The 23,003-nt window shown below is 38.7% G+C and overlaps 1 protein-coding gene across 1 annotated transcript in view; it reads left to right on the forward strand.

The window, feature by feature from the left end:
• The window catches only part of TMEM64 (transmembrane protein 64), a 58,778-nt gene that overhangs the window by 8,487 nt on the left and 27,288 nt on the right, over positions 1-23,003 (forward strand). Inside the window, exons 3-4 of the mRNA XM_068933081.1 lie at positions 2,399-5,621; positions 6,691-14,923. Coding sequence (XP_068789182.1) covers positions 2,399-2,593 — 195 coding nt within the window. The 3' untranslated portion in view covers positions 2,594-5,621; positions 6,691-14,923. The remainder of the gene's footprint in view (positions 1-2,398; positions 5,622-6,690; positions 14,924-23,003) is intronic.

Consider the following 23,003-nt stretch of genomic DNA (forward strand, 5'->3'; position numbering starts at 1 on the left):
AAATAGCTTTAAAAACCTTTTATTTCTTTGAATGCATCCAAAATAATAAACGTCTTTTGATTTAGTTTTGTTCACAGTTGTCTGTGTATATATATTTTAAATTATTTGGCCAGGGAACTGAAGGCTGCTGGTAGTAAGATTTCTAGCAACAGTCAGGTGTAAATATTTGGATAAGCTTTTAGAACAGGAATTTTCCTATATATTCAGAATTTCTTGTCCGTAGTCTCTTTTTGACTCCTACATTGGCTAGCTTTTAAAACACGTAACTGGAATTAGTTTTTGGTTTTGGTTTTTTTTACTGAAATGGCTATAATGGTCTTAAAGAATGAGTTCGGGATAATTGTAAATTCTTACGTGATAAATTTATCAAATGCAAGCATGCTACTTGCCTAATAGCGAACAATTATAGCCTTATTTTCCAGCAGTAGGATTAAACCCAGTATTTTATCATGTTGGATCAGAGTTTCTAGATGTATTTTAAATACTTATGTATTCAACACATTTTTGGATCAGTGTTTCTGTAGCGATAGATTAGCCCACTGTCTGCAGGAGAAGTCCTCCTGTGTAAAACATTGGAAAATACTAGAAAAGATCTATTTCTGCCAAGTTATAAATCGAGTACCTCAAGTTCTGAGCGATGAGGAGTTTTCACACGTGCCACTTGCGAAGGAAAAAAATAAATGAAGTTTTCAGGCTAACAGCACTCTGGATGTAGCCAGCCTCAACGGGAGCGTAGTCCCTAGACTGAAGGAAGCAGTCATTCTCCTTTACTGTGCGCTCATTAGGCTACATCTAGAGTACTGCATTCAGTTGTGGGTCCCCCATACAAGAACGGCGTTGGTGAACTGAGTGAGTTTAGCAGAGGGCTGTCAGGCTGCTTGGAACTGGAGCGCTTGCCCTGCGAGGAGAGGCTGAGGGACTGGAGAAGGGATGGTTTTTGGGGGGGAAAGGGGGCGGCGTGCTTTACAATAGCCCACCAACACCTACAGGAAGTCGCTAAGGAGGTGGAGCCAGGGTCTTTACGGAGGTGCACAGGGGCGATCCATAGAAAATGGTCATGAATTGGATTGGGAGAGATTCCAGCTGGATATCAGGAAAACATTTTTCACCACAAGGACAAGTGGACATTGAAACAGGTTGCCCAAGGAGGTTGTGCTACTCTGCCCTTGGAGGTTTTCAAGATCAGATAGATAAAGCCTTGAGCAACCTGATCTCTTGCAGCCAACCCTGCTTTGAGCAGTGGGTTGGGCTAGAGACCTGCTGAGATTCGTTCCAACCTGACATATCCTGACACATGTTTTAGGTGATGGTCCTTAATGTTAGAGAAAGCATAGCCCTGCCAATTAATTATTAATAATAATAAAGATCAGGTTTTGGACTTGGGAGCTTTAGGTTCTGCTTTAAAGAAAATACTTTTTTTCTTTTTTAAGGAAGTCACAGGTTCCAACTACAGCATAAAATATATTTTTTTAATGCAGAAGAACTTACTGCTTTCTTGTAGAGAAACTCTCGTTATGAGACAGCTTGATTATATTTGAAGATTTTTTTTTTCTTTAAGGAGGATCTCTGCTGAAAGTAATAGCTGATGTTTCATTGAAAGCAAAGATTGCCTCTGGGAAGTACAGTGCATGCTAATACCATAGAATGAGTAATTTCGAAGCAAAAATTACACAGGGTTATTCCTGGTCATTTTTTGGTGAAAATTCAGACGTTCTTACTAATAAAATTCAGAGCAAAAGTCCTGGACTCAAATTCTAGTTTTAGATACTACTGCCTCCTTAAAAGCCCTCCGCTCCCCCCCCCCCCAAACATCCGAATTCCAAGTACTTCCCATACAGACTCCTGTAAGTTGCTCAAACTCAAATTCTGTCATATTTTCTCCTGACATCTCAGGGGTGCTGCAGCACTACTGCTTTTTGCTGTATGGAGGGGCATACAGCACTGGAGGGGCAAGGACAAGCAGTTTTGTTTCCTCTGTGTCATCCCTTTTATCTGCTGTTTTGCAAATTGTAGATATCCCCTTACTATATAGAAAACAGCCCTTTTGCTTTCTAGCAATACATGTCATTTCTTTATGGAGATGTCGTTGCCAAGAGATTTACGGAAGGATTACTTTCTGACAAGTATGTGAGAGACGATAATGGAAAGAAACAACCAATATTGGCAGTTATTTAAGTTCTATCTGGTGTCTGCTCTTTGGCATATTAGTAGCAACATACATTGATTTAAAGTCACTCACTGGTTAAGTTCATCTCCCTTTTAATGTCTTGCCTTTGAAACATTGAGTCAATGGAAGTCTTCATGAATCTTTGCACTGATGACTTTTTGTTTAGAACAGTTGCTTTCTATTCATGCTTGTAATTTATATATCCAACATCACTCTGTGTTTTACTTGCAGATTGTCATAAGCATAGGACTCATGTTTTATGTTGTTCACCGAGCTCAAGTGGAACTAAATGCAGCTATTGTAGCGTGTGAAATGGAAATGAAGACATCCCTTGTTAAAGGCAGTCAACCAAGCATCAGTGGTTCAACTACGTCATGCAACAAGAGGACGGTAGCATTTTCTGGGGGAGGGATCAATATTGTGTGATTTCAAGTGTTAATAAAGTAAGGTTTTGTGAACCTAAGCTATTGCCTAGAAACATCTGTGGACAACTCAACTAGATTTAAAAAAAAAACAACAACAAAAAATGAGAACCCCAGTGGTTACAGGTTGTACTGTGGCACACACCAATTGACCAGCTCTTCATTTGCACAAGGGGTGACTTAGAGCACGAACTGTAAGATGGCAAAGTAACTTAAGATGTAAATGTAAATTTGGCTGCACCTTTGGTCATTTATTATGCCTGTCATGGCCTGTAGTCTGCACTTTAGTTTTTGTTTGCTCCTATAAACTGAGAAATGCTTCTATAAACTGAGAAAAGTAGCACAGAGGTAAATATTTTTCTGCTTAGCATTATTTATAAGGCTGAATAATTATATGCAGTAGAACTCTATTACTGACGAAGATGAATGAGAAAGTATGCAATTCAATGTATGTTATTCTTGAATGTGCTTTGCTTTGGAGTTACTTCCAGAAATCTAGTGTAATATTTTGCTGATTATGGGGCCATTTGGCGTTCTTTTCATCCTTGATATAAAAAAAAAAAAAAAAAGCGAGAGGGAACCCTATATAAAGTTTTAGTTGAATGTATTTTTGTAAGTCATTAAAAATGTTGCAGAGCCATGCATATCTATTCACACAAGCTTAAACCCTACATTGTGGGACTGAAGTGCTCTTAAATAACATTTTAAGTTACACTGTGTAATATGCAAAGTAAAAGGGAAAATATGAAAGTTATAATAGATTGCAGTGACCAGCACTACTTGAAGGAGACTTTGAATTAACTGTTGTGTTGGTTTTACCACCTCGGTGATTGTAACAAAGGGCTGTTCCCTGTTAATCCTATTTAAAAATATTCTTTAATTGTTAAAAGGATGGGTTTGCGTGTATTAAGGTTCCCAGAATAGGGAACTAAATCTCCCCTTTAAACAAAACTGATGGGATACTAGCAGTACTAGTCTTACCTGAAGGTGGCCTTTATTTTGTAAGTGAATTCCCTCCTCCCTTTAAAAGAAGCTTTAAAAATTAACGTCAATTGGTTTTTTTTTTTCTAGAAGCTTTACATTTTTGAAAGATGCAATCTATTATAAATTTCACCAGAGTGAAGAAATGAAAACTAGAGGTTCTCCTTGGAAAAATAAATAATCCAATAATGGAGAAGGGCAGTAACGTCTTTGAGACTCAGGAATTCTGACTCCATTTTTGCAAGACAACACTGTATTGGATAATGCTCCTTTTATGCATGCTGTGGACTGTTCTTCACAGCATTCGAATAGACTGGATAAACTGATAGTAATTATGTGTGCGTGTGTGTGTTTGTGTGGATAAAATGAAAAAAATAATTGCAATGCCTGAATCTGAAGTCCTGTATGTGTGAATTTCATGTAGATATACATACCAGTGTTCAATTGCTCAAACACACACAAGTCATCTGGTACAAAAAAATAATGTAATGTATTGCTTACTTTGTAGTTACTTTTGTTACAAGTTTTTAAGGATGTTTTCAGTCTTCAATTTTTGTGTTATTTTCTAACAGAGTATGACTGTGCCTCCTTTTTGTAAGGCTGTTTGTAGGATCCAAGCATTTTCTGTCGTCTTGAGAACAGCAGGCCTTCAAAGTAGCTGGGAAGCAGAGATCTGATGGCTTTTAACAGTCTTACTGTGAGGGAGGATGTACGATATTTGAATAACTTGACATCTAAGCAGTCCTCGACAGTGAAAATACAATTTTATTCTTTAAATATATATCTTTTGCAGACCTCTGTTCTTGGGTCTTGTGACGTCAGGAACTAAACAGTTAGATGAAACAATGAAGTTCGGATTGTCTCAAGGAAAAAAGAGCAAGGCAATCTGTAGTTACCTGGAAGTGTTCATTTACGCATCTCTGCCTCTGACAGCTCCTGTATGAAGAGAGCCGGATAACTTTTTGATGGCGTTATTTGTCATCAGAGTATTATTGAGCCCTTTAATAACTAAACTTTTTAAATTTGTTTCTTGGAAAGGCCAGTCCTTGAATAAATGAACAGGTCTGAACTTTGCTCCATCTTGCTAAGCCGACAGTAGTGTTTTGAAGAGGGTATCTCTTTTTCCTTCCATTTTTAAACAAACTTTAAACAACTTTAAACAAGCTGGTGTTGATTGTTCAAGAACATTTCCCAAATTGTATTTTCAAGTGCTTTTATTTCCATAACATTTTGTAACCAGAGTAACTTCACTATGTGAACACTTTTGTAGTATGGAGTTAGTTCTTAAGACTTTTGCATTTTGCTTGATACTTGTAATATTTGTGTACAAGTTAATGGGAAATGTGCATTACAAGGAACTTTTCTGTACCATGCCAATCATAATTTTATACAATAAATTCACTTAAATTTCTCTAAGAAATATGTATTAAATTGTCAGGTTGCTACAAAGTGGTATTGCAAAGGAAGTGCAATTGAGTGTCATCTTTATATATGCACACATAAAGAAGCAAAGAAATGTGAATTATGTGAATTTAAGTATTTCAAAGAAAGCTGACTCGGTCAAGGAAGTAACAAGTTAGAATTTCAGAGTGAATTATGTGGTGTGTGAATTACAAGGGAAAGAGTAAAAATTAATCTTTTTATCAGAATTAAGCACATTATTAAATACTTTAAAGGCTGGATATTTGTAGCTACCTTTTTGGTTAGGAATAAGTATATTTTGCTTATGAGAAATGTGCTAATGAACCCAAAGAAGATTGCTGTATTTGAATGTAAAGAAATGTGATGTGATGTGTTGTTTTGTGGTTGTTGGTTTTTCTTTTTTGGTCTTCATACCCAGTGCAACTGAAAAATTGAACACTATGAATCCAATTTAAAAGTGTGTGGCAGGTCACCTTCATGCTTTTTTTTTTTTTTTGAGTTGCTGTGCTAGTGAAATTTCTGTGGATTTTGTTTGTTTTTATAAAACATGTGCTAAATTACAGGTGATCTAGAAGAGGTAATTTCTCTCAGCTGCTTGGTGCCAGAAGTTTTACTGCTTTTTTCTTGTGGTAAGTGCAGCTCTAGCAAATTTATCAAAATCTGTTCTATATCTCTTTTTATACCTATTATTTTTATGCAGATTTTGCATAGTAACTTTAACCAGCATTGCAAAGGTCAAATCTGAAGAACAGAAAACTGCTTTTATATGCGTGTGGCTAGTATTGCATTCCTTTGCGTTCATTTTCAGCATTCTATTTGAGGCTTGTATGATTTGGGTTTTGATGGACCAAAGTTCCTGGGAGTAATCAGTGGCCTTGCAAATAATCGAGGATACGGCACCTAATATAAAGTACTATAAATGAATTCCCTTACACTGAAAGGTTATTCTTAATTACGGTAGCAAAATAGCTAAAGGAGCTCTGTGACAAGCTTTCCTAATATAAATTTAAAAATTTAATAAGTTAAATTTTAATCTTAATATAGATTAAAAAATGGTAGCAGTCCTGTCTACATAATAGGAAGATGGTTTAGACAGGAGGGAATAGGAAATCCAGTACAGAGTGGAAGTCGATGCACATTCTGCCATTGCGGGAGAGATGTGTAGATGCTGTGGAAAGCAGCTCTTCACTAATTCTGTGGGACTTGAAATGAGACAGGAAGTGCCTGGCAGCACAGGGCAGATAGGTCTAATACACGTCCTCTCTTCATGGGTATTAGTGTTTGTCTTGCACTGTTTTGCTGTACTGATTTTATTAGTATTATCTATATTAACTTGTTAGTGACAAGCAGCAAGAAATACCAAGTCCAGAGTGTGAATCCTTTTGTTCCTTTTCATCTTTAGTAGGTTATTCTTCTGTATTGCTAGATTTAAAACTACATTTTAATGAAATTTGTGCTCATTAAAGTAGCTTAAGTGCTTCTTGCTGGCCACATGACTAATACCTAATTGGCAGGATCTGGATTCTTTGTTCATTCATTCATTTGGAAAATTTTCAGGGCAAGACTAACTACAGTGAGTGTACAGTAGTACACTAACTTTCCATTTAATTATTTTGGATTTTAGATAAATTGTGAGAGAAATTAGGAGAACAGATTTATAATGCATCTTATTTGTCCTTTTTTTCTCCCCTTTTTCAGGAAAAAAAGCTAATAGCAAGATAGAAGAAAATGGATTTGTTCTGTCCTCGTACCGGGATTCATCTGTTTGGGAAGCAAGAGTAGGAAAATTTCCACCAAGATCTAGCACAAGTAGGCTAGGCATGAGGTAATTAGGGGTCCACTTTGGTAATGAGAATATAAAACAGTTGATCATTTATCTTAGAGCTCAGAGTGGGAAGTCTTTTTTTTTAATATACAGTCTACAGACCAGCACAGTTTGCCATGGGTGTCTCCTGTGAATTGCTTGCCTTTGCTTTTTCCACTCCTCATCTGCAGGAGATTTAGAAATCCAGAAAGCTGCTAGCCTTCTGAACTGAAGGGAACGAAATAATAGTCTGGGCACGGTGGAGTGGATGTAGTTTGGGGAGGCTACATTCATCTTGGAATTGCTACAACTATGAATACATTTGCTTCCAAATTAACCTGCTTCTGTGACAGTTTGACTTCTTTTGGAGAGAATTTTAGAATGTTTGGGACCTCTTAAATTCTGAAATAGTCATCTTTGACAGATTTTGATTACATTTTTCGGTTCTAATTATGCAATTTAGTTTGTCCCAGTAATGGCACAAAATCAGCTGAGGTGGAAACGTGGGTACTAAATCGTGTGTATGCCTTTGCACCTGGCCTAAGGAAGAACTTTTGTTCAGCAAGAGGCATGGGCTTCGTCTGCTGAATTTAAGGTGTTTCCCTCTGTTCTCAGTGAACTATAGCTATTTAAAAACCCTTAAAGCTTGTGGGAGGGAGGAGGGAAAGGCCTGTGGTGATGGACTGTTCTGATGGTAAATTTATGCTTTTCTTAAAAATTATATTGTATAAGATCACAAGTATTTGCCCTTTAATGTGAGAAATGGCAGGTGGTGAAGGAACAGCCTAATGAATTTTTTAGTATGACCATGATTTTTGTGAGGGAGTAACAGCGTTTGCTTTGGTACTGGATAAAGCACCCAGTTGTGATTTTGGTTGTGATTTTTTTTTTTTTTGGCTTTTAGTTTTTTTTTTTTTTGGCTTTTAGTTTTTTTTTCTTGGCTACTGCTGGACATAAATAATGCTGAAATGGAAATGATATGAAGTTACTTCTGATTCTTTTGCTCCTTACCTCATCGTGACTGTTTCAGATGTCTTTTATAGCTACTGGGAATATTATCTTGGAAGCAGCTAAATGGCCTCTAAGAAAGAGTACCTTTGTTTTTGGAGAGCTGCTGAATACATACTTTTGACTCTAGGGCTAGTTTTTATAACCCCGGCTAGCAAAACCAAACAAGGAGTGGTGGATATTTCTCATCAGAAGGGTGGATGAACATTTATTGCTGATTATTTGATACTTCAGAAGTACATGGTAGGTGATTGCCCACCTGAATTCCCAGGGCTTCCTTTTTTTTGTTGCGCTGCTTTGCATGGCTCAGTTGGTAGCTGGTTGAGGAAGAGCTCTGTACTCACTTTTCTCCCAGCTAGGGAGTGGGGTTTGCTGAGGAGAAGCCAGAGGTTCCTTGGTTTTTTTTCTTTTCCAAACCAGTGTCTGAATGGCTTCCTTTCCCTATGGTTAAAAAAAAAAGAAAGAAAGAAAGAAAAAAATCTTACTCTATCAGGAAATCAATATTCTATATATTCTGCTGTGGATGTAAATTGAGGTACAAAATTAATGTTCTGTGTTCAGTGAACTGCAGTAATCTGTGCTACCCTTAGCAGCTCCTGCACCAAATGAAGCTCTTTTGAATTTGGTAGGTTGCAGTATTAGAGTGGCCATAAAAGGACTTGTTTTTGCAACTTACCTTGTGAATTGTGTCAAATTGTTGATTCCAGTCACCTTAAAGTTGCACAGAACATTAGGGTCCCAGAACTGCTGGGAACGGTACCCGCGTGCGTGCACGCAGCCCATCCATAGAAACGTGCAATTTACAAGCAAAGCTGTAGCATTTTGTGGGATGGTCTCATCCTGGATTTGGCAAGAGTACAATTATTTCTGTGTTTTCAGTATAGTGAGTTGAACTATGTTTCAATGGAGGCAGTGCACCTCTCTTTTTTTTTTTTCCCAACTGAAAACAGTATCACCTCACCTCAGCTGCTGTGGTTTACCAGATGTTAGTTAGTTTAATCTGCAGCCAAATAAAAGACTCACCTACGTGTATATGCTGGACATCCAGCATTGAATAAATCTCTTTCTGTGGCTGGCTTCTTTCAGCTGAGGAATCTGTGTCTTTTTTGCAGCTATGTCAGTCAGTCTAAAGATGTCATCTCTCCTTGCAAACTATGCTTGCTTGGATAATGCGGTTATAACAGTGCTACTATTTCTTTCAAACAAGCTCTGAGATGGGAAAGTGGCAGGGTTTGAAGGAAGAATTCTGTGAAGTCTCCATGCTCCTGACATTTGTACTGGAGGAAAATGAGACTGGAACTGGAAACTCAAAGCTTAAGAAGTTGCAATTAGTGCAAGACTGTTAGTATATTTACTAGGAAGTAAAAACCTGACAACTGTAGTTAGGCAAGGTTACTTTCCACTTCTCAATAAATCATTCCTTAGAGAATGGATTAAATTTATTTCTTTAAATCCTTTTCACTTCTTAACACCCAAGCAGAAAGGGAAGAGGGGGAGTCACAGAAGAAAGTGTTAACAATTTACTGTGAGAAGGTCTGGAATTGCACTTAAATGCAGCAAATGCAGACTGAAGATGACAAAATGTTAACCTTGAAGGAAGGCAGAAACTTGCTTTAATGAGTGGCAGGTGCATTACTTGGTAAATTTTCTGCTTTCCTTTATTATATCTACTCTGACAAACAGTAAAAGAAAGATGGCCATGTGGTTGAAGCATGGATAAATTTGCCTTATGTGGTTTATATTCTCTTGGGGAAGAGTCTTGGGGTTCTGTGTGGTGCAGAAAGACCTGAAATCCTTTCTCTGTGCTCCATGCTAACTACATATTAGCCAGTTCTAAGACACAGAACTGGTTAATGTATAGCTGTATTGACGTGGCATGAACCTGAGCTAATAATCCCTGTCTCTTATCAGTACATGTTATCAGCTTGGAACTTGAATAAAGGAAAGTTGGTTCTGCTTGTGGAAATGCACCTGTATTTCCTGTTAATGGATATCATTATTCTTAATGATATTTGTAGTGTTTCAGGAACCTTTGATGGAGGCACTGTGCAGGTGCAAAGTGTGATTGTGTTTACCCAAAGAAGAGCTGGATTTTCTCCTAAAAACATGTTTCACTTAGTATTTAAGTATTGCTTTATCGTGATCCACGTTGGGAGCTGCTGTCTTAAACAGATGGGATAGTATTAGTCAGCTGATGCTCCTGTTCAAAGTTGTTTTGTCTGGTTCATAGAATTACAGAATAAGGAAGGTTGGAAGACAACCCCTGGAAGTCACCTAGTCCAACCCCTTGCTTCAGACAGCTTTGGCTAGATCAGGTTGCTCAGGGCCGCGTCCGGTTGAGTTGTGAATACCTTTGAGGATGGAGGTCCCACAGCCTTCCTGGGTGACCTAGTCTGGTCTTTGACCATCCTCGGGGTGATAATTTTTTCCTCATGTCTGCTCAATTTCCTGCGTTGCAACTTGTGTCCGTTTTTTCTCTTCCTATCACTGTGTACCTCCAAGAAGAGTCTGGCTCCATCTCCTCTCTACCCTTCCATAAAACTGCCCTGTCCCAGAAGCTGTTGGAGTAGACCAAAGGTGCGGGGGTTAGGACTGGCTTTGTAGGGTTTTCGGTAGTGTGATAGAGCAGCTTCGCTGAGCAGACAGCAGAAGTTCAAGAGGTCGTGGTCACACACGCAGCCCTGCAGGTCTAAGAACTGCATGTTTCCTTGGATTTGTTTGCAGCTATGTGCTTGTAACGATGTGCATGTGTTTTTCTTGTTTACATTTTAAAACAGAGTTATTTGTGGAAGAAGAAAAGATGGGTGAAGGGACAGGCATCTCCAAATGCTGACCGGGGCTAAGTTGCAGCTAGAGAGCAAACAGAAGTATGAAAATCCCAAGTGATATCTCAGATCAATCTCTCTGTTGCTCTGCTGAATAGGCATTTTTGCCATTTTATGGAGTAACTCCTTAGACATGTTCCCAAGCATTGAATTTTTGGATTGTTGTGTGTAAGTACATAAATGGAAGCAGCTATGTTACTTACTTGTAATTTCCTTCCCAAATGTTCTTATAAATTCCACTGAATTTATTAAGCTGTTCTTCTTAGAAGTAACAGCCAGGTTTCCTTAACAGCTGCTCAGAGCAGAATGTTTTTATTCCTAGAGATAAGCATCTGCAATAATGACAATTAGTGAAAAATCTCTAAAAACTTGCGAACATGTATTTTAGGTAGTGTGAAATTGCTGTGAGGCATTCGCAGAGCTGTGCAGTCCCAGCAAGTGTTACTTTCCTGTTGTTTACGGGTAGCGTGTGTTTAACAGTAGCAAGACAGCTGTTAATTCTGCCAACACAAGAGAAGAAAATCATTAGTTTGGACTCCTCAAAGGACACTGAAAGTCCTATTATGTGTAATAGGTATTAGATACGTAGAGGCCAGATTTCTAATAGCATTTTGGGGCCTGAAGGATGTGTATGGCCACGTATCAAGGGTCTCCAAAAGCAATTTGGAGCCCAGTAGCAGTGAAAAATTCTAGCTGATGTTTACCATACTTGCAAGGGGTAATCCACGTCCTTGTCCTTTGACCTATTAGCGTCTGTATTACTCTTTTGTTCTTACCAAGCATTCAGGAACCTATAGATGGCCAAATATATCTGTGAGATGACTTTCAGTGGGGCACAAACGGATCGGAGACAGTGCTGTGGTATCTTTTGAGAAGCAGCAGTTTCCAGATCTGGTTCCCACTGATTTCTGAACTCAGCAGGACGTGGGAATCTCCACTCATGCTGCATCAAAGTACTGTGATACAGGCATCGTGCCGCTCTGAGAGGGACTGTCCCTCGCTTAGTTGCCTCAGGCATGCTTACCTCTGGTTTGAGAAAGAAGAATAAAATTTGGCATATCCTTCTTGAAATCATGCCAATCACTAATCTAACCTAGATGTCACCATTTAAATGCAGACTGCAGAACAAATTCAGAAATGCATTTTATTTAATGTAAATCGCAAGTGAAGAATGCAATTATATTGAAACACTGGAGTGTGAACTAGACCCGCTCCCTGGTAACATCTTTAATTGCCTAAGCTAAATCCTGTGGGGCTTGCGTACCAGAGCTGTTTTTGCAATGCAGTGCAAAAATATGGTCTTGCTTTGCTCTAGCGATCTCTCAGCATGTGTCTGAGATGATCTTGAGGAAGGTAGCGCTGACACATTTTGCTTGTACTCTTTGTACTACATACAGGAAGAGGGAGGAGGTATGGAACAATGAGGCTAGGAAATGAGTTGTTCATGTATAGTACTGCAGATTAAGTAGGCGAGCAGCCTTGCGATCTCAGGCATGCAGGCATTTTGGACTTTAAATAGCTTGCTTTTTGGCCTGCCAAAGAAACGTACCGGCAGTGCAATTTTAACCCACAAAGCAATTCTGTACTAAGATTTTTGTGGGAGTCTGTGCCTGTGTGTGCAGGTCAAAAATCTTTTCTCAGATTCTTGTTGCAAATTCAACGTGAAAATTTGGCTGATGGAGGTACCTCTGTGAAACTAGTTCTGAGATGATGGACTTGTCTTTGCAGGGAGGAGCTGCAGGAAGAAACTGTGGCTGCTGAATCAAGGCTTGCAATTGAATTCAGTAGCATCCTTAGTTTCACCGTCACAGCCCCCCTCCCCCATTTGTCGTCTTTGGGATATTTCTGATTCACAGCAAATGAAGGCAAGCACTCATTATTGAAGACAATACCATTGGATGGCGACGACTGGCTTCTTCATCAGCTTGGGATAAAGTTTAAGTCCTTTTGGACGTCATTTCTTTCACTAGTTTGCAGCATGCAAGATCAATCTTCAACTACCATTCGGAAAGGCTGAAACTTTGCAGTAAGAAAGTAGTAGCGTGCTTCATTATTCTGCATCAATGTTATCACAATATTAACTTCACATGGGTTCTAAGAATTCTGTGCTAGTTGTGTTTCCTCTGATGTTCGCTTAACAATTTGAGGGTTAAAACATTGACAAGACTAAAATCTGGAGGGGTACCTACTTTGGAACTAGCTGGATTCTCTCATTGTAACAGACTGCAACTGGAGCAGATAAAAGCGAAAAAAGGCAGCATTTTATAATTTGTGTGGTTACTTTATATATAAACTTAATATTTTATCTGTATATTTAAAGATGCATTAAAACTCTAGCTCCTACTTAAAGGCTTAACAAAATGCTTGCGCAAAAAATAAATTTGTTAAATATTTGAAATCAGAGGGTTGAGAGGGAACTCCCCTGCTGGATCTGAAGTCCTCCCCCACCCAGAGCCAGGGGAGACCAGGCATATGTAGGAGTTAACCTGGAGTTAAAACCAAACCAAACCAAACAAAAAAACGTTTCACCAAATAACATCATTTTCCAAGTGTTCTTTATGTGTAATCTAAAAGGATGCAGGACCATTCTTTAAAAACATTAATCTCTCTAGAAAGTAAAAACAAAACAAAAAACAACAACAATTCAGTAAATCTTAATAATCATCAAGAGTAATAATATAAAAAGAAACAATTATTGTCTCTCCCTTCCTGCCTCCTGCCTTTGAGTATGTGGATGAAGTCCCCAGCAGCATTTTTGGAAAATGTTGAAGCTTAGACTTAACATAATTAAGGTCTGAATCCAGCACAGAGGTCTATACAGTAAGGTAAGCTCACACATCTTTGCAGTACAGTAGCTTAATACAGCAGTGCAATATCCCCTGAGAAATTTTTTATGTTAAATGTTATATTCAGTGAAATATTTTTAACCATTTCACTGTCTAAATGCCATTACTTTAATGATCAGAATAATTTTTAGTGGAGAAGAAAATTTCATGAGAAATAATAAAAAACTAATTCCTTGCAAATTACAGACAGAGAATCCCTATATCTACCTCTTATGGAGCATTACAGTTTAGGTCAGAAAGAAAGCAAACCCAGTAGAAATATAAGGGAAATTCAAGGTAGGTAGACTGCGGGACGTAGACAGGCACCTTCTTGTAGAGCGTGCCTTTTGATTTAATCTCCTGTGGCAGCAGGAATCATTGCTATCTTTTTAGTGGAGCTGCTTCTACTTCTCCAGTTTGTTCTGTTTCTGGTAATGCTATCTGCCTGGCTTCTTGCTTGCAGCAGCAGAAAAAGAAAAGATATGCTCACCTGTCGCATGCACCCCAAATTTGCCTATCATAAGAATACAATGGAAGAATACTGATGGAAGACTGACCCTAATTTCTATTGAAAAGCATCCCTCTTGGAGAAAAAACTGCTTTATATTCTGTTAGTTCCACTGGTTTGCATGCATTTTAGTAATTATCTCTCTTTAGAATAAAAAAACCTCTGGGTGTCATTAGAAGCTTCCTAGCCTTGATAAACAAATCCCACTAATTAATGGGAGAGGTCTCCCTGATCCATGAGTGTGGTCTGCAGGGAGAGGTGTGGTCTGTAGTTTGTAATCTCCCTGACCACCTCCTGATCAGGGATTTTTTTCAGAAAAACAAATGACTGTTGATTATAGTAATGTTGTGGTCTATGGCAGATGCAAGAATCAAGGAGATTCATAGCAAAAGTCTCTTTCATCTCGTTACACTAATGACTTACTTTGATTGGAGCTATCTGAAGAGGAACTGTACAGTTTGGCAAGTAGGCTGACAGGCCGTGATTAATGGAGAGCTAGGCTGTGAGTATACTAATTAATTAACTATGTCTGAGACTGTTGTCTGGCACTGAGACATAGTGTCACGGAACAGTCTGTGTCCATGCTGTTAAACTCTCTTCTCCTCTTAAAGAGCGTGGAGACGTCCAAAGTGCCTGTTGAGATGAGTTCCTGAGCCATACTAACTCCCAAACTCTACTTGGGAATTTTTTAGGGGAGTGCCAGTTAACCTGGGCTTAAACTGTGGTAGGGACTGTTTTAATAATTTAGCAGTGTAGCCAAATAAGTTTGAGTGCTCAGGAACAATCCCCTTTTTTATCTCACTGATAAAGCTTTTGTGTTTTGTAAATCAGTGTATCACTTGCTTTACAGGAGCAATGGGGTATCCCAGAAGGAACGTTTCCATTGAAGTGGTACGTGTGAACCCGCAGAGCTCAATCAAGCTGAGGCAGACGAATCCAAAATGGAGAAGACATCTGCCAGGTAAGGTGGTGGTTCTGCTGCTGTGGTGTGGTAGAGGAAGAAGTCTGCTGCTCTCTGAAGAGGTACCAGGTTTCCCTTGCTGCATGTTCTAGTCCCATCTCATTCAGGCTGAATACTTTCAAGCCAGCTTTTAACCATGTTGCATGTGCACAGCTGTCCTGCTGGAGTACAGATTCCTCCCACTGGGGACAAACCGTATGATCTGAGAAACTGCTTGAAAAAAGGCAGAACCGAAGAGAAGCTTTGCCAAATCATCTCTGAAGTAGATTATGGCATGCATATGCGGCATGGTAGAGTATGGTAAATAAGAAACAAATACAATCTGTTGTGGGAAAGCTGTGTGGGCTGCTTCGATATCACTATAATCACAGCCAAGTGGCGCAGCCATCCCCCATGGACTTTCATCCTCACATGAAAGTCACACTTAAGATAATTTCCCTGATACTCTTCACACCTTGAATCATCTTACTGCTTGGTGAGCTTCAAAAATTCAGATCCCCACAAAACTAAGATGTACTATTTAAAAACAAAAAGACCCTTCTTTTGGGTGAAAGAGAGGAGAGGCCTGCAGTTACAGTGCTGTACTGAGAGCAGGAAATCTAACTCGATTCTCCTGTGATTTTGAGGAAGTATGTCTATGCTTCTCTTCCCCATCTGTAAAATGAAGATTGTTTCACTTTTGGGGGCGGGGGCGCTCAGGCTGTGTGCTTGTGAGAGCATGGCCTGGCTCCTAGTGCGAGCATGTAGAGACCTGCTAGAGAGCGGGTTCTTCCGCTGTGTGAGGCCTCTTGGCACTGCTATTATTATGAAAAGTAAGAAGCAGGTATACGTAGCTCTCTAGATGGTGGGGATTTGGGGTTTTGCAATTCCTTAGACTACTTAGAAAACTCTCCCTGGAGGAATAAGGATTGTATTTAGTTTTCATTTTTTCACTGTGCAAGACACCTTCTTATGGTTTTCAGTTAAGGGATTGATACTGGAAGCTATTATATGTCATAGTTGCTTGTAACAGCAGGGAACTCGAACAAAAGGCTGGGGGGAGGCCATCCGTACTCCAGTGCGACTGTGATTCAGCTGTATATTTATTTAGATGCAGAATTTAATCCCTTGTCTACAGCTCTGCAGCATTCAAATCCTATAGAAGTACGGTATCTATATTGCCTTAAAAATGAGATACTAGCTATAAATGTGTGTGGCTAGGTGTACGCTCTGAAATACTCAGCACGCCTCTTCTATCCGGCAGAGAGTTTGAGAGGCGTGTTGCTAATGTTGGTGTAACAGCGTCTCGTTTGATTTCACGCTCGATACAGTTGGTGCTAGATGAATATGCCACATGGACAGCTGATGTCCGTCAGTAGCTGGCTTGGGGACTGGGTGGTGAGTAAAGGCAATGGAAAGAGTAATTAGATTCCAATTAGTGGCTGTTAAGACGTCTGCCTTCTCTAACTTGTGTTCCCTTACAGTGTTTTGCAGTCTTCCCAGGTGACAGCCCACAAGCAGATTTTATAGGCACTGTATGTTTCAGATGGCTTGGAGCTTCTTGCTTCTACTTTTTTTTGTTGTTGACTTTTTGCAAACTAAAGTATTCAGAGCTTTGGCTGTGACACAGGAAGCACATAATGAATAATTTCAGCCATGTGTAAAGCAGAATGCATGCATATTGAGAAGCACTATCAGCTCTCATATTCTTAAATCGGAAGGCTGTGCCACAGGAATGTGAAGGAAAACAGAAAAAGCTGCCCCAGCCTACCTGACTTCCGTGCCCATCCTGCAATTAAAAGTTATGATGCATGTCCACGTGCAGAAGATGTATTTATTGTTAACTGCAGACATAGTCCTGTATTACCTTACTTCTGCAGCCCTTTTCTGAATTTTCTATACATGCCGTGATAGCACCTGAGTGACCAGCCTGAGGTAGTGATGCCTGCCACGGAATAGTAGTTTCAACTCTCTCTGCAGTCAGTGGAAAATAAGGTGGCTCAGCTTTTTGGGGAGGTCATATCCACAGTTGCGGTGTTACAAGAGCACATATGTAGTATTACGTTGTAAACTCTCGTGCCTAAAAGAGAATGTTTTTGTGTTCAGATGTGAGAAATCTCTTATGTGAAACATGTGTCCTTTATAAAGCTATGAATATTTTTGTTTTCCAAGTGCCTGAAACTACTTTAGGTTGCAGCATTTTATAGTGCCTTCACTGGCAACAGGACAACCCGAAGGTGTTAGGAGTATAGGGTCTCCTGGTCAGATACCCTTTCTGGTGGCTGGTTAGCCAGTAGATTAATAACTGTTAAAACGTCTTTGTGCTATGAGGGGATCTGCCTAACCCTTATGTTATTTTTGGGCAGCGCAAAGCATGCTCTACCGTCTGACTGGCTGTACTGAGCTCAGTTGCATTCATGCATGTGTGTCTATGTCTATGCCTTCCGTGAATGTTCACTGCAAAGACACTCAACCCAGTTACTCTGAGGAGAGCGGAGGATTCAACTCAGTGAACTTTAGGTCTCTGGTTGTTTTGGTTCCCAGTATTTACTGACTAGCTCTCTAGTCTCTCCAGAGCTATGGAAGGAGCCTGTGGTGACTTGGCTTGGATGTATTTGAGACATAACCCATGTCTGATTAAAGGAATCTTGCTGTCTAGAGCTTCAAGATCCAAAGAATAATAAACCATTAAAACCATAAAAATCATCAAGCCTAAGACGTGAAATTATGTTACTTAGCTCACTTTATGACTGCTCAGGGTAAGTGTGCAACAGGAATTAGAACTGGTCGTTTATCCTCTTTGATCTAGGTTGATTCAGCCTAATTTCTACCTACGTTCCTGAACCCTGCCTTTTTCTTTAAATGAGGCACTTTTGAAGGCCTTGAGCGAGCCAAAAGGAAATACTAGCCCCGGCCATCATCATAAGCTGGAACTCTTTAATGTTCTAAGTAAATGCATTGTGCTACTAAGTTTCAGTAGGCTCTACTATAAATAGGCCTGTGTCCCTAATGCAGCAAGCTGTCCCGAAACTTTGCTGCTGCATATGGATTGCTGGCTTGGCAACCAGCTGTTTTTGCGTACTCAGACTTTGCATTCACTTGGGGATAGAAATTGCCAAAGAGCTTAACGTATGTGGAACACAAACTCTTGGATGTAATGGGGACAGGAAAATAATTATTTAACAAAAACTACACTTTTGTAATCACTTTCAAGAGGACTAGAATGCTTTTCTTACATGTGGTAGGTACTAGCTCTCTCTTTCTGATCGTTAGAAGACTTTTTCTTTTCCTCCTCTATCCCCACCAATACAATCTTAGTCTTTTCCCTTTTAAGTAACTGAACTGACAAAATAAAAAGTTGCAGTGTGTGCCAAGGAAATTGTTTCTGCAGGAGGCAAAACTCTATAGACTCAGGAATCCTGCTTCGATAGCTTATTAGTTCACATGCTGCTATTGTTTATCAACCACTGCTAAAACCCTGCAGGTCACAGTCTTGTAATAATTTTGGCTGAAGGTGCCTGCAACCTGTAACACTTGGCTATGTCAGTATTCATAAATTAAACATGTCTGGGAATGTTCTCCCTCACTGAGACCAATTGGCACAGAATAACCTATGTCCAACTGTTAAACTATTTTGGCCTCCCAGAAAAGGGTGGTTGCATCCAAACTTCCTGCAGGGAATAGCCATGATGTGAGGTAACTCCTGAAATGTGCCTTTAAGTTGTTTGTGAAGGCGCTAGTTGACCTAGGCCAAAGTAATGTTAGGGACTTTTCTAACAGTTAAATATATAGAACATTTCCTGGCACTGTTTGATTTACTAGTACAGATATAGCCTTTGTCACTGTCAGCTTTGTTGGCTTTTTTTCAAACTACAGTTGGTTTTTCTGTCCATTGGTAAGGTGATATTGCATCCAAATCCACAGTCGGTGTTCACTTACAGACATAGGTTTGGTTTGGGTGTGTGTGTGTGTGTGTGTATATATATATATATTTTGTGTGTGTATATATATATATATATATATATATATATATATATGTATATTTTAATCGTAACTGTAGATTTCTCTCCTAAAAGTTTTGGAGAGTAGAAAGCCTTTCTCAGTGAAACCAACAATATTACCTGCTTCATTTATTAGGTCACTTTCAGCACTTGCTATTCACATTGGTGTAGGTTAATTCAATATCAAGAGTTTTCATTATCTTGCTTTTACGTATGGCTTAAGTCCCTGACTTCTAAAGGAATGAGATAACTTTCATTGTGTTTTGAACTAGTGCATCAAGTGTTAATTTCAAACTTATGAATCTTATTCCCTCAAAAATCTTTGTCAATGAATATTTTCATACACTGAATGCCCTGCTTTGGACACTTCACATTTTCTCAGTGTCAATGATTTAACCTTTGCTCAAGCTTAGTCTTTAGGTTTGTAACTTTGGTTCCTACTCTTTTTGTTTGTTTCCTTCTACTTTTCCTTGTACTTTAACTTCAGGATACAACCTTAAGGGTTTTTTTTTTCCTGCTCTGGATCTCTCCTGTTCAGCTGGGAGATGCCAGCAAGTACAGCTTTAGGTGTCTGCATTCTCCAGCCAATGTGAATTTCAGCAGAGAGGCTTTTACAGTATTCTTAGGAAACATCAAGGGTGGAGAAGCCTGGCAAGGAGCAGCGAAGCAAAGTACCATCTCCATCTTGTTTTGGATTGCTTTGGGTGCTTTTAAATTTCAAATACCTGTGAGTACTTCTCAGTGTGGATATACCAAATGGCTGGGAGGAAGCATAGCTTTGTAAATGAGTGCAGCTGGATATTAAAAGTGTTTCCATCTTGCTGGCACTAACTAAAAAAAGTTTTGAAAAGTCAGAATTCCAATTAAGAAAATATCCAGTGTCCTTGGTAGATTTTCTTGTTTTGTATATGAAGTACTAACAGCCCAAGACTTAGATCTTAAAAGGTATCTAGGTTCTAATATCCGCCTCAACTGTACTGTCACTCAGACGCTGGAATACCTATAAATATCCAAGAAGAATTATCTTTTCAGGACGAGGAAAGAGTAGCTCTGAGCATTAATGCAATACAAATACTTCTTAATATTCTGCACAGGTAAAAGCTTGAACGTTCATAACAGATTCTATAAATTCTTGACAATGCAGGAGTAGAAGCAAACACAAAGATTGTCTGATTTATTTTTTTCTGCTTATTATTTCTGCCTATGGAACAAAGCGATCTGATATTACATAGTCTTCTCAGTATCGCTACGTAATGGTCACCATCCAAGGAACAAATAAGGACAAGGAACGTAATAACTTCTTTTGTCCTATCTTAGAATAACCCATTAGGAATCTAAATCAGGAAGGCTTAAGGGAAACTCAAGACTGATTTAAGCAGACTGGGGGTTAGGCAGCTCAATGAGGAAGGAATATGTGTCTGCATCAGTGTAAGTTAAGCAAATTAAGAGGAAAGAAATGTTCATATGTGGACATTGATTTGACTTTAGGAAGACTGATCAAAGTCAAAACATCAAGTTTTTTTTCTTGCAGCAGTTCAAACATCCACCATTTCTCTGAAACTCTGAATCTATAATTGATAAAGTGTTTCATGGAGGCTTTCAGAGGAGTAATTTTCAGTCTTTTGATTTTTTTTTTTTTAGATTGAAAATGTTTGGACCTCCATGTAATGAATTTAAGCTAAATTACTTTATCTTGGTTAAGTAGGATTTATGCATCCTTTAGAATAGTCTGTGGACGCTGCAGGGTGAAAAACACTGTTACAGCTCATTGCTTTCTGGCATTTCGGGAACCAAAATGTTAGGTATAGATGTATTCTTTTTTAATCTGATTGTTCTGGTCCAGTCTTTTTAAACAAAATACCATACAGCTTGTAAAAGCAGTTCCAGTCTGTAAAGGAACTTTTCAGGTGGAGCAGCATTATACCTTTTCCTCGTGGCTTGTGGTTTATAGATCAACTTAGGATACACACAGAGATGGGGAATGTGATGGTTTCTTTTCTCATTCTGTAGGATAACACTTTGGGGACCAAGACAGGAATACAGGTAAAGCGCATTTTTCAGAATAGCTTTTACTCGGATGAGAAAAAGTGTTTTTCTTCTCTAACTTAAGTGGGAATGTGCTTGCTTTAAGCTGCACTGGACTTGTCTTCATCCCATCTGAGTATCAAGACCTATATGTACCCTGAGAGAACGGTACGCTGAGAACTGGGTGAGATGGATTTCTTATTGTGCATATTCATACACACAGCTGAGTTAACTAATCAATGGGACAAGCCACGCAACCGAAATTAAACATTTTGCAAGTGTTTCCATGATTATATCTTTGGAATGCATTTTTTGATTAAAGAGTAGGAAAAAACAAAAATGGGCAAATCAAAAGAATACTTTCCCCTCAAGATTGTGCGTATATTTTTAAATTCCGTGTCTCTGCTGATTCATATTGTTAACTAAGGTATTTATGCAGCTACATTCTCTTTTCTGATGCATGAATAAATATGGACAGTGCCATGTTTTAAGCCAGTCGTTACTATCTCCTGTGACAGAGTAGCTGCATATTTGAGAATAGTTAGTTCTGCCTATATATTTTTGTGGGATTAAAGTTTAAAGTTATTTTCCAAATATTAATCTCGACAAAATGGAAAAACAGGTATAAAATGAGCAGAGAATTAGAATGGATAGGAGGCTGTCAATGAGAATTATTTTGTCATTGATTCTTTTTTCTCTGCAGTGGCCGTTGTTTCAGAACTTTAATGTGCATTTGTTGTTTCCAGAAAGAGATAGTAAATTAAATTTGTCAGTGGGAGGAAGTAAGCAACATTTCAAGGTTTGCTTTCAAACTAGTTTTACAGTCCACGGAGGGGAAAAAGAAGATTTATAATACATGATGCTTAACACTGAAGGCTAGAGAAATGTGTTGAAGCAATACCTGGCTGGCGTTTCTAAGAATTCTATTTCTGTTCATTTTTACGGGTATAGCTACCACTGTCAGCTCAGAGAAATAGGGAAAAATGGGAACTGTATAAGATAGACATGTTTCTTGTGGAACAACAGAAACAAGAAGCTGAAGGTCTAACAGTCTATGCTGTATCATATGAATTGACAGTAATTAGTACAATAATATTACAATTAGGGTGTAAAATGGGAATAAAGTATTGTTTGCTTAATCACTCATTCTGACCTCCTTTTCGGAAGATATTCCACATTAAGTAAAATCTCAGCTAGAATAAAATCTTCCACTTAGCTTAGAAAATATTTTTGATCCTTTTCACGAGAGTTCCATGAATGTCTGTAGAAGAGAAAGTCTTACAAGTACATTTCAGGCAGTTTTGGGGCTGAAAGAGCGGTTGGAGACAATTTGAAGTACTGGGATATCAGGGCAATAAGTTAGATGACCTCCTAGTTTTTTTCCATCTTTATTCTCCAGCTCTTGATTAATGATTAATCATTTCTTGAGGACTTAGATTATATAATTCATTTCTCTTTTTCCCTAGAAACTTTGTCCTTTTTTTTTGCTAGCAGAATACTATTATTTTTCTTTTAAAATTTGCTTTTTTTCTAGGAACTGTTGTTTGAATTTTTTCCATAGAGTTCTTCCTACTTCCTTTGTCAGTTTTTTTTTCTGTTCCTATATAGCAAATCATTTTTTATTATCTGAGGGTTGCTGCCTACGTAAATCCTGTGATGTTTCTGCAGACTGCTCAGATAATGGCTGGGGCAAAAATGGTAAACAGAAATCAGAAAATGGATATATGCTATAGTATATATTCCAAAAGCTTATCTCCATATAATCTTGCTAACAGAAGAAATTACTTTTCTAGGGGAAAAAAAATACATCCCACATATACTATTAAAAATGGTGACTTTATGAGAAAGAACGTTAACTTCTTTTGTCCTGCCTCTGGAATTTATCTATTGTTGTCACACAGATGCAGATTTATAGTTGACCAAGTAGGACCTGCAGATTTGTCATGGAAATTGAGGGAATGTAATCAAACTGTATATAGCTCTTTTGAGATGAATGTGCTTTTTTTTTCTCTCTCTTCAGCCACCTGTGTAAGCCATATTTTGTAATGGTTGTAGCAGATATTTCCTTTCACTGT

The sequence above is a fragment of the Struthio camelus genome, chromosome 2 (genome assembly GCF_040807025.1).
Source record: "Struthio camelus isolate bStrCam1 chromosome 2, bStrCam1.hap1, whole genome shotgun sequence".
Lineage (NCBI taxonomy): Eukaryota > Metazoa > Chordata > Aves > Struthioniformes > Struthionidae > Struthio > Struthio camelus.